This window comes from Podarcis raffonei, chromosome 8 (genome assembly GCF_027172205.1).
Source record: "Podarcis raffonei isolate rPodRaf1 chromosome 8, rPodRaf1.pri, whole genome shotgun sequence".
Lineage (NCBI taxonomy): Eukaryota > Metazoa > Chordata > Lepidosauria > Squamata > Lacertidae > Podarcis > Podarcis raffonei.
In genome coordinates this window covers 48477859-48499951 of record NC_070609.1, presented here as the reverse complement: position 1 = coordinate 48499951, position 22093 = coordinate 48477859, and the positions used below count along the sequence as shown (strand labels likewise).

At 44.0% G+C, this 22093-nt stretch overlaps 1 protein-coding gene across 11 annotated transcripts in view; it reads right to left on the bottom strand.

Moving 5' to 3' along the window:
- ZFHX3 (zinc finger homeobox 3) overlaps positions 1 to 22093 on the bottom strand; it is a 255803-nt gene that overhangs the window by 66509 nt on the left and 167201 nt on the right. For 10 of the 11 annotated variants that reach the window (XM_053399816.1, XM_053399814.1, XM_053399815.1 and 7 more), the window contains 2 exons: positions 21902 to 21976; positions 10408 to 10639 (listed from right to left, as the gene is read on the bottom strand). In XM_053399816.1, the coding sequence (XP_053255791.1) occupies positions 10408 to 10639; positions 21902 to 21976 (307 nt within the window). The remainder of the gene's footprint in view (positions 1 to 10407; positions 10640 to 21901; positions 21977 to 22093) is intronic. The other variant, XM_053399819.1, reaches the window with a different exon arrangement.

Below are 22093 nucleotides of genomic sequence, written 5' to 3'. Positions count from 1 at the left end.
TGAGATTGTTAGATCTGATAGAAGGCTACAACATGTGCTCCAGATTGGATTGTTGCAATGTGTTCTACGTGGGCTGACCTTGGAGAAAACTCAGGAACTTGCAGTGGGCAAGTTACCAGACAAGGTTCCGTTTACAGCTCGTATAACCAGTTTTAAAACAGCTTGCATGGATTTTCCCATTCATATCCAGGCCCAAATCAAGGTGCTCACATTGGTGGTTCAATGGCTTAAACAACTTAGGCCCAAAATATCTGAAAGACTCCCCCTGTCCCTGCAGACTTTCTTGGGCTGGCCAGAGGATATGTCCTGAAGTGCAGGGGATGGCAGCCTGGGAGCCCACAACGGTGTGTCTTGTACTCTTGTATTCTACAGCTTCCACTGTATGTTCTTTACTCTGGCCTTTGACACCATTTTTTTAAAAGGGCCCACCCCATTAATCTGATAATTAAAGCAAATTACAGTCAGATTTTGTTATTGTTGCAGCCCTGGAACAACAGCAGCAGCAGCAACAACAACACATTTCTATTTCTATTATGATGAAAAGGAGTCACATGAATACCTTTTTAGCATTTTAAAAACGGTAGACAGAAACATGTTGCTTATACAGTGATGTCACTTTTTCAGAAAAATTGTAACTGGATGTTTTAGTTGAAAATATTGCAATATCATAAATCAATTGGGATCTGATTTAGCATGACTGATGTCTATTCAGTAAGTAAGCTAAAAATGCACATTCTGTAATTTTTACACGCTGTACGAATCTCAAACATTTCCCCAATTGTTAAAATAATTTCAACTGAAATATTTTAGAGGGTAGGATCCTTAACCCTTGTGTACCCTCAATACAGAGGGTTTGCTCTGTGACCCAAGAGAGAGTCGACAGCGTCTGTGAGAGTGCAGCACTTTCCACATCAACTTTCATGACAAGGCTCTCCTAGACAACATCCAAGTTGGGCTGCAGCTTGGGCTGGACTTTGGAGCTGAAGTCTAGGGCCCCGTAGTTGAGGAGGCCACTTGCACAACAACAACCAAGTCCAGTAACAGCAGCACCAGGCCAAGCAAGTGCTTGATAGGGCCCTACTGTGGTTGGTGACAAGAGTCACCGCAGCACCATTTCTGTCTTTTGCTTTCTTTCTTTTTTAATCGTTTTATAGTCAGCCACTGGCTGGGCATGTACATAGTTGCAGGGCTCATCTGGTGATTTTTACTTTAAAATATATTATCCTTTTCTACCACAGTATGGTGCTGATTTCCAAGTAAATGTACTTGGCATCAGGGCAGCAAAAGGAAATTCCAATATATTCCTACAGTCATGATGGTACTATTTAGTGAGTTTAAAATACAAAACTGAACATGGACAGATAATTTTTTTAAGGAAAAAAAAACAGGCTTGGAAAACTTTTTAGTTTTAGTTTTTCTCTCACATCAGAGGAATGTAGTAGTAGTTGTAATGTTCTGATTTACAAATGAAGGTATACACATAGCCACCTCACAGAATCATAGAGTTGGAAGGAACCTTGAGGGTCATCAAGTCCAACCCCCTGCAATGCAGGAATCTCAAGTAAACCATCCCTGACAGAACCTCTAATGAAGAAAAGTCCACCACCTTTCAAAGGAGTCTGTTCCACTATCGAACAGCTCTTACTGTCAGAAAGGACTTCCTGATGTTTAGTCAGAATCTCCTTTCTTATGACCTGAAGCCATTGGTACAATTCCTACCATCCAGAGCAGAAGGAAACACACTAACTCCATCTTCCATATGACAGCCCTTTAGATATTGGAAGATGGTTATCGTATCTCCTCTCAATCTCCTCTTTTATAGGTGAAACATACCCAGCTCCCTCAACTGTTCCTCATAAGGCTTAGTTTCCAGACTCCTGATCATCTTGGTTGCCCTCTCTGCACATGTTCCAGCTTGTCAATATCCTTCTTAAATTGTGGTACCCAGAACTGGACAAATTGGTGTGTTCTGACCAAGGCAGAATAGAGAGGTACTATGACTTCCCTTGATCTGGACACTAGACGTCTCTTGATGCAGTCTGAAATAGCATTAGCCTTTTTTCGCTGCTACATCACACTGTTGACTCATGTTAAGCTTGTGGTCTACTAAAACCCCTAGATCCTTTTCAAATTTACTACTGGCAAGCCAGCTGGTCTTCCCTGCATAAGTGTAGAACCTGATACAAACAAACAAACAAACAAATTTCTTTCCAGTAGCACCTTAAAGACCAACTAAGTTAGTTCTTGGTATGAGCTTTCGTGTGCATGCACACTTCTTCAGATACACTGTCTCCAATCTGTTAAGGACAACTTGAATCCTGATTCTGTCTTCTGTGGCATTGGCTACTCCTCTCAGGTAGTGCTGTCTGCAAATTTGATTAGCATTCCCTCAATACCTTCATCCAAGTCATTTATAACTACAATGGGCCAAGGACAGAATGTGAACACACACACAATCCCATTATAAGGCCATTAAATGTTTAGGGTCTAAAATGACTTATTTGTACCTCTGCTTCTAGGAAACAATGAGAAGGGCACCCTCCCTACACTAGGTTTTAGAGAACCACTAGAGCGGCCAAACTAGCATGGTTGATTTGATTTTATAAGCTACTAATATGCCTATATCTTCTTCTCCTCTCTCTCTCTCTCTCTCCAATCCTGGAATCCATACAGTCACCTTTTCCCTTCCCCAGAATCCTTACACCAGGAATGAAGGAAGGAGGAAGGGCCCCTGGGAGGTGGCCTGGAAAGCAGAGGCAGCTGTACTAGTCAAGTGGAACAGACAGGCACTGCCTGCCTGCAAAGGCTGGAATTAATGCTACTGTCCTGCCACAAAGGCAGCAGCAAAGCAAGCAGTGGAGGGCAGAGGACAAGCCCAGCCCAGCTACAAGCCAAAGGATGAAGGAGGAGAATGACAAGAAATTAGGGAGAATCTTCTTGGTCTGGTCTAGGGCAGGCTGGTAGTGCCTAGAAAGATATCAGCTTTTACCTACAGAGCCCAGAGGTCAATCATACATGTTTCATGTGAATATGCTAATGTGCTAGAAGAGTATGTTCAGGACACTCATGGGCTGGAGCATCAGCTATAGAAGAAACAGATATGGGTGTTGTATTCAGTCAGGCACCAGAAGGCAAAGCTAACCAATATTTTAATTTATTGGCTTCTGGAAGTTTGGCCTGGTGTATCCAGTGAGCTACTCATTGGCCAGCATGATAAGGCCAGCATGCAACAGCCTGGAACTACAAGTGGCTAAAAATGTTTTCAGATGTCACTGGACTGCAAGGAGACTCACTTCAAAAGGATTTGCAAGCTGAAAATATAACCATGCCACATGCCAGAAACACTTGCTGAAAAAGAAATCTCAAATACAGGAGACAGAAAGAACACATCAAAGCCTGATGCCCCACCACCACCAGGCACATATGCCTCCAGCCCCAAACTTGAGAACAGGTGATGCATGAATTGCTTCCTGACTGGTAGCAGACCACAGAAGGAGCACAGAAGGAACCTATTTAACATGGGAAACTATTGGGAAGGGCCTGTGCTCAGTGGTGCAGCATCTGCCTTGCATATAGATGTTCCCAAGGTCAATCCCTGGCTCTCCAGGTAGGGCTGGCAGAGGCTCCTACCTGAAATCCTGGACAGCTGCTGCCCTCAGTGGAGACAATACTGAGCTAAATGGACCAGTGGGCTGACTCAGTATAAGCTAGCTTCCTAACTGCCTTATTCCAAGTTAGACTATTTTTTCATCTGTCTGGCAGTGGCTCTCCTGTGTCTAATGCAGTGAAGGTCTTTTCAGCCACCTGCTACAAGATCCTTTTATTAAAGGGTTGGACCTGGAACCTTCTATGTGCCAAGCAGAGTCTACTACTGAGCGACAACCTCTCCACATACTGAATCCGATCTCCCAAAGGTCTGAGCAAATTACAAAGCAGTAGGGGGAACTGATTCTGTATTTGAACATTGTCTATCAACCAAGGCTTTCAAACCCTGTGACCACCATGTGGGGTGCTGCCCTCTGTGCCCTGCAGTTTCTGCTGCAGGTTGGGAAGATGTATATGGGCCTGCATTCCTTGGGCAAGTCATCCAATGGGGACAGGAGAGCTTTCAGAGGCCTTGCCTCTGCACAAAAGGGCAAGATAGCATCAGAGACCCAGCCAGGCCAAGTCAAACCTATGTTGCGGCTGACTGCTAAGCACAACACGTGAAAAGAACCAGGCCTGTGCAGCAGCAGCAGCAGCAGCAAGAGGAGGAGGGATGCCTTTAATGATGAGAAGCAGCCAGCAGAGGGACCCCAAATCACTGCCAAGCTTCCCAGCTCAGCAATCTGGCAGCTGGCTGCTCCTTGTGGGCTTAGGATGCAGCTGAACAAGGAAAACATTCTGGAACAAGTCAGCAGCTGGAGCTTCCTCTCTTGCTGCTTAATGAAAGCCATGAGCGGCTGATGACAAGTGTCTGGTGGAGCAAGCTGGAGGTTTATGAGATTCCTGCCACGTTTCAGAGCAACTGCAGCATGCCTTCACTCTGCCTGCCACAATCCTGCTAACCACTTCCTTCCTGCCAGGCGCTCCTACTATAGACTTTCATTAACCCAGTGCTTGGTGTGTGTGTATAAGTTTATACTACACCCTCAAGGGGCATGAGAAAGTGTTTCCTTGAGCAAAACAGAAAATGAAAATGATTAAGCTCTTCATATCCTTCATCATCACCTCTTCTACCCACTGGGCACAGCTGCCTCTCTTGCCTCCCAAATCACAAACACATGAGGACAAATGAAGTTCTTCTTCTGCCAAAACCTCAGCACCCAGAACCTGGTGTGAGATGTAAGTGGTGACATTTGACTCCAATAGAGGAAGCTACCCAAAAATGAGGGAACTGATAAAAAGGAAGTTGAAAAGGATAGTAAAGAGGGTCCAATGTTTCTAGAATGCTTGGGGATTGTACCAACACACTCTGCTCTAACAGAAGTTAGCTAGAATGTATACTGGGGGTCAGGGCTAAGAGGATGCCAGTGTGGTTAACCAGGAAAATCAAGAAACTATTAGGAGGCAAGAAGGCTTTCTTCAGAAAATAGAAGTCTTGCCCAAAGAATCACAAACTTTGGCAAAAGATATTCAAACAGACATTAAGTGATGCAAAAAAGAAAGAAAAGAATTTGAGGAGCACATTATGTTTTCAGCAAAGACCAGCTACATAAAAACTCTTTAAATACAGTGGTACCTCGGGTTAAGTACTTAATTCGTTCTGGAGGTCCGTACTTAACCTGAAACTGTTCTTAACCTGAAGCACCACTTTAGCTAATGGGGCCCTCCTGCTGCTGCTGCGCCGCCGGAGCACGATTTCTGTTCTCATCCTGAAGCAAAGTTCTTAACCTGAAGCACTATTTCTGGGTTAGCGGAGTCTGTAACCTGAAGCATATGTAACCTGAAGCGCATGTAACCTGAAGCGTATGTAACCCGAGGTACCACTGTACATTAAGAGCAGGAGACAGGCTAACAAGGTAGTTGGACCTTTGGACAACAAGGAAGCCAAAGGTGTACTAAAGGAGGAAAAGGAGATTTCAGAGAAGGTGAATACTTTGATCTGTCTTGACAGTGGAAGATGTAAAGCATATCCTTGTGCCTGAACTAACTCTCAGGAAGGGAGGCTGAGGAACAAATGCGAACAGTGGTAATAAGTCACAAGGTTCTAGGTCTTATTGACAAATTAAAAAGTAACAAATCACAGGGTTTGGATGCACCAGGCAGTTTTTAAAAACACTTGAATGTTAAATTGCTGATCTTCTAACAAAACCATGTAACTTGGAGGGTAAGGACTGTTGCTTAGAGAAACTGCCTTGCATGCAGAAGGTCCCAGGTTCAATTCCAGATAGGGCTGGAAACACTGGAGAGTCATTGCCAGTTAGAAAAGACAAGGCAGCTTCCTATGTTCGTACAGTTAGCCTCCAAGCCTGAGGAAAGTGGCCAACGTTACACCAATTTTTTAGAAGGGATCAAGTGGAGATCTGAGAAAATATAAGTCAGTTAGCTTAATGTCTGCTTCAGGAAAACTGGTGGAAATCATTGCTAAAGATAGAATTACCAAGCATATGGAAGAACAAGCCTTGCCAAAGCAGAACCAGCATGGCTTCTGGGAGCCTAATTTCTGTCTCACAACCCATTAGAGTTATTTGAGTGTAAACAAGCATATAGACAGAGATGATCCAAATAATTTTGGTCATATCCATACCATGCATTTAAAGCACACATGGCTTCCCCCAAAGAATCCTGAGAACTGTAGTCTACCTCTCACAGAGCCCCAATGCACAGCACCCTTAGCAAATTACAGTCCCTAGGATTCTTTGGGGAAAGCCATGTGTGCTTTAAATGTGTAGTGTCAATATGACCATTGTGTACTTAGACTTTCAAAAAGCTGTTGATAAAGTACCTCACCAAAGACTCCTGAGTAAGCTTAGCAGTCAGATTCTCTTATGGACCAGAAATTGGTTAAAGAATAGGAAGCAGACGTGCCCTGCCCCCAAGGATCAGTATCAGGAACTGTGCTTTTTAACTTGTTTATAAATGGCCTGGAGTTCAGGGAAAGCAGTGAGGCGGTGCATGACAACCAGTATGTGGACCGAACAAACTTGAACAGAAAGGGATTGCTAGGAGTTCCAAAATGAACTCTCCAAACTGGGTGAATGGCATTTAAATAGAAAATAAGATTCAACATAAGGAAGGGTAAAGTGATAGTCAATGGAGCAAAAAAAAATATGTAACTTTACATATGCACTGATTTAAGCCTCAACTGGCAGTGACTGATGAGGTTCTATGATGTCAACCCTGTGTGTGACAGTTATGAAAGGTAAATTCCATGTTAGGGATAATTAGGAATTAGGATAATTAGGAAAGTGGCAACAAAACTGATAATATTGTAATACTTTTATACAAATTTATAGCGTGACTGCGCTGTGTGCAGTTCTGGATGCTTCACCTTGAAATGGATTTTGCAGATCTGGAAAGGGTTTAGAAAAGGGCAACAAAATGACCAAGGGGTTGCAGCCCCTCTTCTATAAGGAAAGATTACAATATTTGAACTTTTTAAGGTTTTTTTAAAAAAACAAGTAAGGGAGGACATGACAGAGGTGTATAAAACTATACATGGTGTGGAGAAATAAGATAGAGAGGTGTTTCTCCAGAATACTAAAACACTGGACCATCCAATGAGGCTGGAAGATTCAGGACAGACAAAACAAAGCACATAACACATACTTGAACTATGGAACTCACTCACACAATAGATTGTGATTGTCACCGACTTGGATGACGTTAGAAGGGGTTTAGATAAATTCACTGAGAAAGCTATTAAGGGCTACTAGTCATGATGGCTAGCAGTTCGAAAGCACCCCCAGGTGCAAGTAGATAAATAGGGACCGCTTACTGGCGGGAAGGTAAACAGCGTTTCCGTGTGCTGTGCTGGCTCGCCAGATGCAGCTTTGTCATGCTGGCCACGTGACCCAGAAGTGTCTCCGGACAGCGCTGGCCCCCGGCCTCTTAAGTGAGATGGCCGCACAACCCCAGAGTCTGTCAAGACTGGCCCGTACGGGCAGGGGTACCTTTACCTTTACTTTTAGTCATGATGGCTACTAGTTCTTCCTCCACTGTCAGAGGCAGAAATCCCCTGAATACCAGTGGCTGGGAATCACAAGTGGGGAGAGTGCTGCTGTGCTCATCTCATCTTTGTGAGCTTCCCATAGGGTGGCCACTGTGAGAACAGGATGCTAGACTAGATGGGCCTTTGGTCTGAACCAGCAGGGTTATTCTTGCATTCTTATGATTCAGGCTGTGATTAGAAGTGGTGCTGAAATAATTATGTTCACCACAATGAATTGGCTGTTGTTTGCTGTCAAATGAAGGGACTGCTGCCATCCCTCCTAGCAGAGCCATGGAGGAAATCAGGGAGACTATTTATGGTTGGCTAGGACAAATGGATGGATCCTTCTGCATAAGGCAGCATTCTGTCACACATACAAGGAGAATGGCACTTAACTGAGCCAAAGAAGGCAGGGAGTAGGGAAGCCTACAAAGGCAAATGCAAAGGAGGCCTCAGAAGTCGAGCAAAAGGAAGATACATTTGATTCTCCTTAATTTGGGCCAGGATGCAGGTGGCACTGTGGTCTAAACCACAGGGCCTAGGGCTTGCTGATCAGAAGGTCGGTGGTTCGAATCCCCGCAACGGGGTGAGCTCCCATTGCCCGGTCCCTGCTCCTGCCAACCTAGCAGTTCGAAAGCACGTCAAGTGCAAGTAGATAAATAGGTACCACTCTGGCAGGAAGGTAAATGGCGTTTCCGTGCGCTGCTCTGTTTCACCAGAAGCGGCTTAGTCATGCTGGCCACATGACCCGGAAGCTGTCTGCGGACAAACACCGGCTCCCTAGGCCAGTAAAGCGAGATGAGCGCTGCAAGCCCAGAGTCATCCACGACTGGACCTAACCGTCAGGGGTCCCTTTACTTTTAATTTCGGTCAAGATGCTAGAGAAAACTTCTTGAAAAATTCCTATGATATACCTGATAGCCCTTTACAAATAGGAACAAAAGAATAGCTCTGCTGGATCTGGCCAGTGGCTCATCTAGTCCAGCTAGTGGCCAACCAGATGCCCTAATGGGAAGCACACAAGCAGGATCTGAGCACAAGAGCACTCTCCCCTCCTGCAACTTCTAACAACTGGTATTCAGAAGCACAAAGCCTCCAACAGTGAAGGTAGAACATAGCCATTATAATTAATAACCATCAATAGTCTTATCCAACATGAATTTGTCTAATCTTCTTTTAAAGCTGTCCAAGTTGGTGGCTATCACTGCCTCTTGTGGGAGCAAATACCATAGTTTAACTTTGAACTGTGTAAAGAGGTACTTTCTTTAGTCCGTCTTGAATCTTCTAACATTTCTGCTTCATTAGATGGCCCTGAATCCAAGCAGTACGAAAAATATAGAAAAATATATATCTCATTTCTTTTTATACAATTCTCTACTCATCCTTTTGTTCTAAACTAAAAAGCTCCAAACACTGCAACCCTTCCTCCTGTATGAGGAGCATTCTAGTTGGCCTTCTCTCTTTCTAGTCGACAATATCCTCCTTGAGGTTAGGCAACCAGTACTATCTATACACAGTACTCCAAGTGTGATCTCAACATAGATTTGTATAACAGCTGGATGATATTAGCAGTTTTATTTTCAATTCCTTTCTGAGCGATGCCTCACATGGCATTTGCACTTTTCACGGCTGCTGCACACTGGATCTGTTTTCTGCCACTCTCTCTCTCTTAGGTTCTCATTGAACCTAAGCAAATCTGATTTGAAAACTTTATTTTTTTTAATAAAACAAATGCGCCAACAAACAAATTGGAGGATAGGCCAGTTTGAATTGGAAGGGGCTTTCCCCACACTTCTATAGCATTAACCTAACCCACCCTCCTCTCATTAATGTCCCTGCACAAAACACACCACAAGGAGCTTCTCTACCATGTTAGATGGGAGGTGGGTATGGGGCCAATACATTGCCTCCAGTGGCGTAGTGTGTTTTGCCAGCCCCAGGGGCATGTGCATGTGCACCAGGGGCAGTTGGGCGCAGAGGGTGAACAGAGTCTGCTGCGCCAGCCCAGCCCTCACCACCAATGTGACCCCACCTCCACCAGAGCCAAGCAGGGCGGCGTTTCATCGCCTTCCCCTGGGTCATCCCAGCCTCGAAAAGTGGCTTGGGGCTGGCAGGGCGCCCTTCGATCCCAGCCTCACAAAGTGAATCATTCAGATCAGATTCCAGCTTTGCAATGCAGGACGGAGTGAGGAGCCAAATGTGCAGCGTCCCTCAGAAAAATGCGCCCAAGGCCATCACCCTGACATCCCTCCACCCTACGCCTCTGCCTCCTTCCCTTGCCACCCCCACTCATTGCACATAATCCTTACTTCCTGGAACCTGCCAGGGCATGGCACAGGAAGGTTGGTGCTAATGTAATCCCAAAGGAAAAGGAGCAGACAGCAGGCAGTAAGCAGTCTCTATAGATCATAAAACAGCTCATGAAGGCCAGCTGGATGCTTTCCTTACAACAGGAGAATGAAATGCAAGTAAGATTTCTACAACACTAGTCGCACACATCCACTTCAAGCCAACTTGGCTGGTGTTGGTCCCACCAAGCAAGCAGAAAGTGAGTGCAAACCGTTATTCAGCTAGACAAGTGTCTGAGTGCTGGGCCAAAAATCCAGTCACAATCCCAGTGCTGCCTTCCCAACAGCAGTCATGAAGGGAGGCCAACTTGTTCCTCACCTTCTGAAATTGAGAGAGCAACACCCTGGTGTCACTGAAGCAGACACATCTCACTGTAATGGCAGAAAGAAGAGCTACACTTTGCTCGTGTGAGAAATACCACTCACCAGCATCAGGGGCGGAGCACTTCTGGATGGTGAAGATCTGGCCCAGGTCCTCCTCTTCTTCAGGAAGGCCCTTCTGTAGGCGCTGCAGCTTACGCAGACTCTCACTCCGCTGGTGCTTCATGGAGCGCACATGCTGAATGAGATTTAGTTTGGCCTTGGTGGAGTAGTTACATAGGACACAGTGGTAGAAGCAGCTTTCCCCATCAACTCCACTCTCATGATGCTGAAGGTGCTGCAGAAAGGAAATGAGAGCAAAAGGTCAGCAATGAGGACCAACTTACACAAACTCCAGGGAAAAACTGGCAAAACTGAGCGTGTCAAAATCCTGGGGTCCTCAAAAGGCCAAGTGGGGGCAGGAGAAGGCAGACTTTCCCACACTCCCTTCATTTCAATCACAAGAAGCATCTTTTTAAAATCTGAATTTCAAAGACAAACTCATCGTTTGTCACCTAAAAGACTAAAAATGACTTGCCTTTAAAGGATCCCCTTTTTATTCAGGAGTTTCTCTTGCTAAAAACATAATTAAAACTCGTGCTGAAGCAAAGCACGTGTTAATACACACACACTCTTCTCAAAAAGCTAGGAAGGCATACCAGACCGTTAGCCATGTCAGCCTGTTCAGCAAGTGCAATAGTCTTTTAGCGTGTTAAGGCTAAAAGATTTATTCTGGCATATGTTTTTGCGGACCAGAGCTCACTTTGCATGCCTGATGAAGAAAGCAATTCATAGCAGAATGTAAGAGCCCTGTAGCAGAATCAGGCCCATCTAGTCCAGCACTCTGTTCTCATAGGGCAACTAGAGGCACCAATGGGAAGCCCACAAGCAGTACCCTGAATACAACAGCATTTTCTCTACCTGCAATTCTCAGCAACTGTTAAAAATGCATGTTGGTTTAGGAACTCTCTGCAGCACCAGTGGAAAACTGGGCTTTAATCAATCCACCTAACAAGCAACCCTATCACTCTTGCAAAAAGAAGTGCCTCTTGCAAGCAAAACAAGCTAAATTCCAAACTAAATCCCCAATAGGGTGGGAAGGGGGTTGCCACAGAAAGATGCATGTAGATTCCTAGTCTGCAGCCTGTCTGCCCCCTGGAACACCTCCCTGACACTTAAAGTGAATGTGTAACGCAGCCTCTAAGGAGTATAGGCAATCAAAAAGTGTGTCTCTCTGGGTGATTGCCCACACCTCTGAAGGTGCATGGCACAGGGAGTTATAGGATCAGGCCAAAGACCCATCTAGTCCAGAACCTTTTTGTCACACTAGCCAACCGGATGCCCTAATGGGACACCTGAAAAACAAGAGCACTCTCTCCACTTGCAGTCATCACTGCAGCCTCACTGGAGTCATCATGACCTTTCCCCCTAAACTAAATGTTCCCAAATGATGTAGCTTTCCTCATGGGGGCTTCTTCTAGTCAGACGGTAATTTTGGCTGCTCTTTTCTTAACCTTTTTGAGTTCTACAATGTCCTTTTTCAGCTGAGTTGACCAGAACTGTACAAAGTATACCGTATTTTTCGCTCTATAACACGCACCTGACCATAACACGCACATAGTTTTTAGAGGAGGAAAATCCGTAGGCATGCCACCCGTAGGCATTGCCTCCATAACACGCACAGACATTTCCCCTTACTTTCTAGGAGGAAAAAAGTGAGTGTTATGGTGCAAAAAATACGGTATGTATATGTAAAATTGGGGGAGGGTTGCTGTTTTTTTGCCTCAATGTGCACTGCTTTACACTTGCTTACAATGAACCACGTTTGCCATTGAACACACGTTTGTCCAGTTTGAAGAGCTCCTCACATTCCCTTTTTTTGTTTTTACTACTCTGAAAAAATGGGTGTCATTAGTCTGCCCTTCCAACACTGCAGCAAACACAGAAAGAAACCAAATTGGATCATCTATGGCCAGCTTCACAGCAACCCACTCCTCTTCACCCATGGACAGTAATCACAGTTTGCACCTCCCTTCACAAGCCTGCTGAATTCAATTCATTACGGAAAAGGTATGTGAGAATTAAATGCTAGGAGAGCCCCTAGTGCAGACTGCCCCTCAATGGAGTTGAGCTAGACCAAAAAAGAAACTTACAATTCTCAGGGATAATAGGCAGAACCACAAAGAAACATTGAAAGCTGTCTTACATTAAGAGAGATGACTGGTCCACATAGCTCAGCATTGTCTACACTGATGAGCTGTGATTCTCCAGATTTTCAGATAGGGGTCTCTCCCAGCCCTACCTGGGGATGCCAGGGATTAAACCTGGGACCTTCTACATGCATAGCATGTGCTCTACTCAAAGCTCATCCATACAGAACAGGAAAAGGAAAAGCTAAACAAGAAGTCTCACTAGGAAGTAATTTCTTCTAAAGAATATAGGCTTTTACTAGCTACTAAGAAAATCCAACCAACTTCTGCCAGGGTACATTGATCAATTCCATAATATGGAGGGGCACAACAGCTTTCCCCTCCCCCTTACCAACAACAGGAAGCTTCTAACATCAGGTTCTTCACGCATGGAATGCAAAATATTGATCATGGTTAGTCAAAGCTTCACTTTTAAAGCAGAAACACACTGAAGTACATTTGATAAAAACCCTCACAAGTGAAGTTTCCCAAAGGATTAGAACTTGCTGCAAAATGAGGGCATTCCTCAGTCCAGTGAGGACCATTTGTTAGAAAAGAGATAGTCAACATTGTGTCCTCTTGATGTTGTGGACTACAACACCCACCAGCCGCAGACAGCATAGCCAATGGTTGGGAATGACAGGAGTTGCAGTCCACAAGAGCTGGAGGGTATTACTCTGACTACAAATAAGCTGAGCTTAGATCCTGGAAAGACAGAGGTCCCATGGGTGTGTGATTCCCATGCCTAAGAAATTGGTCAACTGCCTGCCCTGGACAGGGCTGCACTTTCTGAAGGAGCAGGTATCCAGTCCAGGGGTGCTTCTGGATCCAGCTCTGTCAGTGGAGGTGCAAGGAGCCTCAGTGACTAGAAGCACCTTTTACCACCTTTGACTGGTGTGACAGCTACAACTGCTCCTGGACCAGAAACCTTGACCACAGTAGTTGAGACACTGCTGAATGTAATATTGGGTTACTGCAACACACTCTGTGTGGGGCATCCCTTGTACTTTATGCAGAAACTGCAGTTAGCTTTAGCAGCTCGGTTGCTGACAGCAGTGAGACCCTGTCTGTATGCAACCCTATGCTCAGAGATCTGCACTGGTTTTAATTTTATTTAATAAAATTTATATATCTCTTGGTTGGTAAGAAAACCTCTAAGCAGTTTACAAAAATATAAAATGAAACATTAAAATATGTTTTAAGCAGATTGTCTGTCTGCTACAGAGCCAAGATAATCAAGGTGTTACTATTAGTATGCCCTTAACAGCTGAAGACCAGTTTACTTGCAGGATCGCCTTACCCCATATAGGCCCACTCAGTTGCTTCAGTCTATGGAACTGGAACTGTTATGAGTTCCGCATAATACTTGTAAGGAATTGATCTTTTAGTGTGGTAGCATTCACACTTTGAAACTTCCTGCCTGTTGATATCAGACAGGACCTTTGCTAGCTTAAAACATTTTTCTTTATCCAGAAACTGCATGTGTTTTATTTCATTTTAGCATTGCTGATTTTAAACTTTAGAATGCTTTTAAACACCTGTTTTATAATTATTTTTATTGAGAATTTTAATGTTTTATTTTATATTTTTGTATGCCACTTAAGGGGGATGTGAGTGGCGTTGTGGTCTAAACCACGGATCTTCTTGGGCTTGCCAATTGGAAGGTCGGTGGTTCAAATCCCTGCAATGGGGTGAACTCCTGTTGCTCAGTTCCAGCTCCTACCAACCTAGCAGTTCGAAAGCACATCAAGGTGCAAGTAGATAAATAGGCACTGCTCTGGCGGGAAGGTAAATGGCGTTTCTGTGTGCTGCTCTGGTTTCGCCAGAAGCGCGTTAGTCATGCTGGCCACATGACCTGGAAAAACTGTCTGTGGACAAACGTCGGCTCCCTTGGCCAGTAAAGCGAGATGAGCGCTCCAACCCCAGAGTCATACGTGACTGGACTTAGCTGTCAGGGGTCCTTTACCTTTTTTATGCCACTTAAGAGGTTTTAATACAACCAAGTGGTATATAAATCCTCACCACACTTCAGCAATCTGCAACCAGGGTGGTACCCAACAGCCTTATTTGGACTGCTGCTGCCCAGAAAGGACCCACCCTGCTGAGAGCCTGAGGGCCCACTCCTGCCTCTCTCCACCTGACCCAGGCTTCAAAAGGACTGATGCTGTTAAATTGCTTTTAAGTTTTTTTTAAAAAAATATATTTTTTAATTGCTTTTTAGTGTTTTAATTGTTTTTAACCCACATCCTATGTCCTTTTAAAATGTGTTGGGGGTGGTTATTGGGTTGTTGTTGTTGTTTTTAATTTGATTATGTACTTCGTAGTTTAATTTGATTATGTACTTCGTAGTAATTCTGATTTTATCCTGTGAACCATCCTGAGACCTGTAGGTATAGGGCGGTATATAAATCCAATATATTATTATTATTATTAACTGGATTTCTTGCCCACCCTTCACCATATAGTCCCAGGGCAGGTGACAACATTTATAACTGTGTAATGTTAAAGCCAAATAAAATAGTTCTAAAATGAAAATAGATAAAATAAATATACACCAGACAAGAAAGCAGGTCCCACAGAAATCTTAACTGCCAAAGGTCAGTTCCAGATAAGAAGATATAGCAAAGGTGATAGACGCACCTCTGTGAGGAGGGTGTTTCATGGTTTAGGGGCTACCGTGGAGTATGTCCACCCCAGGCTGCCAGCCTCTGAACTTCTGGTATCAATGAAACTACCAAGAGGGCCTCTTCTGTCTATCTGAGAGATTTGTAGGGAAGGAGGTGGCCTTTCAGATATCTGGGGTTTAGGGCTTTGAGCACCTTAAATCAGGGCCAGAAAACAAACAGCAACCAGTGCAGTTGTCTTAAAATAGGGGTTATATGAGCTCTAAATAGAACCTTGACTAGTAAAGCTGGCTGTTGCATTTTGGACCTGTTGAAATTTCCAAATTGTTTTCAAGGGAAACACTATGTAGATCACATAGTGTAGATCATCTAAGTTAGACATCACCAGACCAAGGATACAATGGCCAAGTCATCTCTGTCTGGAAGGGGCTGTTGCTGGAAACAGGCACTCCTATCCACTGAGACTACTTGAGCCTCCAGTAACACTGCTGGATTCAGGGGAACTGCCAGGCTATAGACCTGCTTCATCTCCCCAGCTCCTGTATGCCAGAACTCAGAATACATTTTCTTTATGGGATCCTCTTTTCTGGCCCACATCTAGTCCATGACCACCTCCAAGCATCAATCTAGCACCAGAGTTGCCTCTCCCAATTCAAATGTGTGTGTGTGTGTGTGTGTGTGTGTGTGTGTGTGAGAGAGAGAGAGAGAGAGAGAGAGGGAGGGAGAGGGAGAGGGAGAGAGAGAGAGAGGCGTACGTATGCATCATTCACATATTTCAATCCAAAACTCCTGATAACAGATCCCAGCGGCACTTCAAAAAGGGCAAATGGAAGAATGAGTCCTTTGTACTGGTGGGCTTCAAGGTTTCTTAGAGCTGCAGCTGGGGAAGACTCAGGGCTTATCCACACTTCCTCTTGTCCCGCTGCTATCCCCCAGGGAAAACAGCTCCTTAGTGCTCTATTGGAGCAGCAATTTGGGTTTTCTACAGATTGATGTTTTCTCTGATTTAGCTCTAAAGATTGGGGTTTTCCCTGGGAAAGGAGCAAGGAAAGGGGAAAATTGCTTGGACCCGTGCCTAGAAAGTGTGGGTCAAGTGAAGAAATGGTCAGACCTGTGTTTTCTAGGCATGGGAGATGCAGAAGTGTGGATAAGCCCTCTGTCCAAAGAATCCACAAATGTATGTTTAAGACCCATGGACAGTTCCCCGTGTTCAGTTGCTAAGGGACAGGTTTGCTATACAGTTAAGGACAGAAAATGACTGAGAGAAATTTTAAGAAAGCTCTGGTGGTGAGCCGCATCTTGAAAAGATGTCAGAGAAGAAAGCCCCAAAGGGGCTAACCAAGCAAATGGCTGTGAAAAAAACTTCACACAACTTAAAGCTCAGGAGTGAAGGAGAAAGCAGCACTTGTAAGGCTGATGAGGAGTCCAGTAGAACAAAGTAAGACACAGGGGTTGAAGTCAAGGAGAAAGCAGGTCTAGGGGATGCTGGGCTGGGTGTGGGCAAGACCAAAACTATTTTGGGCTGCTAGGTCTGGACTCTAGAAGTTGACAGGTATGTGGGTATTGTCTGCCAGTTGTGGCCTCTATTGTGATTGGTGCACTGTGAACTGGTAAATCTACAGAAGGAAGCAATGAAGGCTAAAGGCAATGGATAATGACAGAATTATACATACTGATTTGAACTGAAAAGCCAGTTCCTTGGAAACCAGAAGTTGTTGGACACCAACTCCCATTAACCTCAGTCAGCATGGTCAATGGATGGTCAATGATGATGGAAGCTGGAGGGCCACAGGCTCCCCAATTCTAGCTTATCATGAGGAAGGGTGACAAAGAGGGCAGGTGAGAAGCTTTTGGGTTCAACCTATAGAAGTAAAACCACTCAGTAGGTTCTGTGAAGGTCATATATTGGGCCCAGATGCCTTCATGTTGCCAAAATTTTAGGACAACTTTTTATGCTTCTTCTACCCCAACACTGCATGGATCCTGGCTGACATAGTCATACATGGCTTGTTCACATCACTGTTACAGAAGGCTTCTGAGTTTTATAAATAGTTAAACTCCCTTTTATATCTCAGGGAAGATTAGAAATTGCAACTGTCACTGCAGCAAGCAGCAGTCAACCATCTCCCCATGGTCAACTGCTCTGTGAAGCCTGTGCTAAGAGTGGCAGAAGCAAGCAAAAGGCTGCTGTTGCTGGGGCCTCTGAACCCTTCTTCTGCCCCTTCCATAGAACCAAAAGGCAAATCTATTTTAGGGCAGTATTTCAGATTGCTCACCCCTTTGCTTTCCCCCATCCATTCCAGTACAGAAACGGCTGGACGGCCCAAGGTTTGTTCCTCTACCAACACCTACATGCAATGGAGTCTCTGTCAGGATCCCCCATAAACAACAGAAACACACGACCGGCAGGTGGATTTTTGCTCCACCCTTGAAGCCTCATTAAAAGCCAATATTGCTCAGCCTAAAGATGGAGAGCTCAGCATAGATTTTACTGAACGTTAAATCAACCAGCAAGCACAGCCAGCAAACTCTGTGGCACTTTAACTTTAAATAATGCAATAATTATTGAATTTCCTTTTTATAACTGAAGTGCTGGAATGTAAACAATGGGGCTGTAATTGCAGGAAGGGGGGATCAATAGAGGCAATCGTTTTCAGCCATGTTAATTGTAAATACAATTGCTCCAAGATGTCAGCCTTGTTCCTCTCGCTCCCAGAATCACCCTAACGGATGACAGAGTCCAACTTTCCCATTACAGCTGTTCGTTCCTTTAAGAGGTTCTCAATCAGGTCTGATCAATCTGTCAAGATAATGCATGGAGTAAGTAAGACTCTTCCAAACACAAACGCCCAATCAATAGCCCCAACTGGCTTAATGAGGAGGGGCTAAAGCCCAGAGGGAGGCAAGAGCCCGGCTGCAGCACAAGCCAGCTAAACAGATCAGTCCTTAACGAGGCTGCTCTGCATGCAGGTTTCAGAGAGCAACACGGCCTCCTCCCCAGGGACAGGTGGACACGCAGCAGTAGAGATGGGACCAAGCAAGTCTTCCCCAATTGCACAGCAGGCCACAGAATCCTAATTAATCACTCACTACAACCATTCCGAAAGACAGAAGACTGTTGGGCTGCGGGGCCCTTAGGCTACACAGAGGAAAGACCAGAAGCCAGCAGCAGCAGCAAGATCAAGAGGCCTAGAAGCAGAAACCATCCCTTTCAGGTGTGCACATGCCAGCCTCCTTGCAGAATAATGGTATGGAACTATGAACACGCTAAAAGGGGGCAAAGAATGTATGCAGAAGGTACCTTGAACCTGACCATTTCTTTGGTGAGGGCTTCTACAGCTCTTTGGCCACAATGAGAGAAGGCAGGAAAACAAATGTTGGGATAAATCTCAATTCCTAAGCATAAAAATGTGACTGTCTTCTCAGAAGTTACAAATCCTTACAGCAGGTTGGTTCACCTAAATGATCATGCCATGTTTATGAGCAAGACTGAACTGATGGGGAGTACACATTTTATGAAAAAACATGCCTCTTATAAAGTTCCCATCCCTACCACCATTATCCAATTTTTCTGGAAGCCTGCAAAATAGGCTAAAATATCCAGCAAGAGATGCAGGAAGCCTTGCCTTCACTCTGATTTGGCTTCATGAAGTCACCTGATTGGCTAGGTGGTATTACAGTGGTGCCTCGCAAGACGAAAAGAATCTGTTCTGCGAGTCTCTTCGTCTAGCGTTTTTTTCGTCTTGCGAAGCAAGCCCATTGACGGATTAGCGGATTAGCGCTATTAGCGGCTTATCGGCTTAGAAAAAGGGGGGGGAGGGAAAAAAACCCCACAGGAACTCGCAAGACATTTTCGTCTTGCGAAGCAAGCCCATAGGAAATTCATTTTGCGAAGCACCTCCAAAACGGAAAACTCTTTCATCTAGCGAGTTTTCCGTCTTGCGAGGCATTCGTCTTGCGGGGCACCACTGTACTAGGCAGTCCATTTAGAGTGAAGGCAATGCTTCCTGCCCTTACTCCGATTTTGCTCTATGACAATACAAATACGATTGGTTGCATTATGACTTTGTATCATTATTTTTGTTTATGCGATCCCAAACTACCTAGCTTGTAAATTGACATAGAACCAAGAAGCTTCTAACAAGCTGCAAACAGCACATCTAAAATATTTTTAGATGTTCTTAATATTTTAATTATATTGCTTTGCTACTTTACCATACCACCTTTGGGATGAAGGATGGGGTAGAAATTTAATAATTAATAAAAATAGTTTTTTAATGAAAAGGTATTGGGGGATGAAGCTTAACCTGACACTTTTTGTTGGTGAAAATTCAGCATTTATTTTAGCTCCACAAACTAGTGTAGTAGCTCTGCAAGATGGACACACTCACTTGGAAGTTAACAGAAATAACACCTAGCGCACAGATCTAATCCTGTCTTCAGAGACAGAGTTAACAGTACTTGTTTCTCAGCTAATGGCATGAAGACGTCTGAGGCTCACCCTATAATTTAATACGTGTATACCATCAACTTTGTATGCAAAATTCATTATCCTGGGGAAGTTGGGGAAACTGAGGCAAGACCTATAATGTGCCAATTCAGGGCAACCTTAAGATATCCTAGATCCCATTTAAGTGCTAAACAATCTGCTGCTCTCGACTACAGATGTTTCATCCTTAAGAGCATCCCCATCATTAGGAGCCATAGCTTAAGGGTAGAGCACATGCTTTGCTGCCAGTGGTCTCTGGTTCAATCTCTAGAATCTCCAAATGCACCAGGAACTGTCAAAAGCAGACTCATTCATCATTTGACTGTAACCATGAGGTGAGGCTTTAGTGACTGCTGTGTCTAACTTGTGGAACATCCTCCCCAAGCAGACCTATCTATTTAGCCTCATTGCTTGTCTTTTGGTAAGCAGCTAAAACTTGACTTTTCAGGGGAACTTCGCGCTTGAAACAAATCTTCTCTGTGTTTCCCTGCCTCTTTCTGTTATCTATGACTTTTAAAATATTGCTTTAAACTTTATAACTAAGAATCCCCAACAGAAAGGCAGAATATAAATGTTTTAATAAATATGTTAAATTAAATTAAAATCACAGAACTTCTGGGGAAGAGATCCTGGTTCTGGACCACTGGGGTGCTAATATTATGTTTCAAGGGTGCTTCCCAGTCAAAGGAATGCACACAGCAGACAGTTAACTCTTTATTGTCAAAGATAATGCTTCTACAGCTCTGGATACCTACACACACCAATTTAACATCTAGGCAACTACTCCTAAGTCTATATTTGGCTATTCTGGTCTTTATAATGCTTTCCACTAAATTAAGTGGAAGATAGGACAAGAAATACATAATTTCATGCATTTTCCCTTGGACTCCCTGCCCCCCATCTTCATGGTGTAATACTGAGCATCTTTCAGTCCCCTGGCAAGTTAATATTGCAGATGCTGCATATGTCTGTTAAAGGATAGTGTGTCATGCCAATTTGTTGTGAGGTGTGGAAAATAGTAGAAAAAACATTTTATCTTCTACTCTTTCAAGTATTTTGTCATGTGTTTTCACAGCCATTACGCACATGATTTCTTTCCCTCCTTTCTTCTCCCCCAGCAGCATCAGAAGAAACACATCTTCTTTGCTCAGGTAGCCTGGCCAATGCTAGCTGGCTTACCAAGCTATGTTGGCAGTTTTGTTGCCCACCAGCACTGCAAAACAAGTCTCCACCCACCTCTGGTCACAACCAGCAGAAACAGAAAGTGGATGCACAATCAGATGAACACACACACCACGTTGTGCCCCAACTAGTCAACCAAGCATAACTGGATCAGGCCTACCTCATAGCCTTGGCAACAGAACACATTCTCTTCTCCAGATTATGTCCCCCTCAGAAACAATTTTACATCCTAGTCACACGAAGGGGTGCAACAATAGCCAAGGGGGAGGAGGAGGCTTGCTTGTGAAAAGCGCACCTATTGTGTCTCAGCACTAATACAGCCCTAATGACTTGCCAGTATTTAACCAATACTACTACCAAAACTACAGTTTGTTGGTTAGGTGCCTCCTCTTCCTCCTAAAATGATGGTCCAAATATAGGTGTTTCTCCAGCATCTGTACTGAATATAGATGTAGAGGGTTGATTTAGCTTTTTGGCAGCCTTCCAGCCCTCCTATAGCAATCCTTTCACATGTGTATCATCTAAAAATCCATCTAGTTGTTTTCCTACTTCTGATTTATTTATAACTTTCTTTATATCTATAGCAACTGCTCCTCAAAATTCCTTATTTGCTTGCATTATTGACAATTCATATTTGCATTTACAGAGTTTGTGTTCTTATTTTCCATATTTGGGCAAGACTTCTACTTCTTAAAAGGAATATCTCTTGCCTCTTACAGCCACCTTTACTCTTATTTAATGACATTGGGTTTTTGGACTGGTTTGTGCTCATTCTAATTTACAATATACAATTTATTGGAGCCTCTACTATAATACGTTTTTTAAAACCTCTATGTTCTCTCTCCTTTTTCGCTTTTTTCCCAGCCATATCTATCTATCTATCTATCTATCTATCTATCTATCTATCTATCATCTATCTATCTATCTATTTATCTATTTATCCATCCATCCATCCATCCATCCATCCATCTCCTCCTCTGAAAATCAATTATTTATGTTAACACATTTTGGACAGTATGCATGTAGAATCTGTTAGCATTGTAGTCAGCGTTTCCAAACAGTTCAACAACACTTACATCTTGCACCAGATCCAGGGCATCATATAGGATTAAATCAAGAGTCGCCTCTCCTCTTGTTGGTTCCATGGCTAACTGTTAAGACACAATCATTTATCATGTCTAGAAATTTTGACACATTGTCATGGCCTAAATTTACATTTAGCTGGTCACTGTGAGGGTAGATAAAGGGCCATTCATTACAATTTCTAG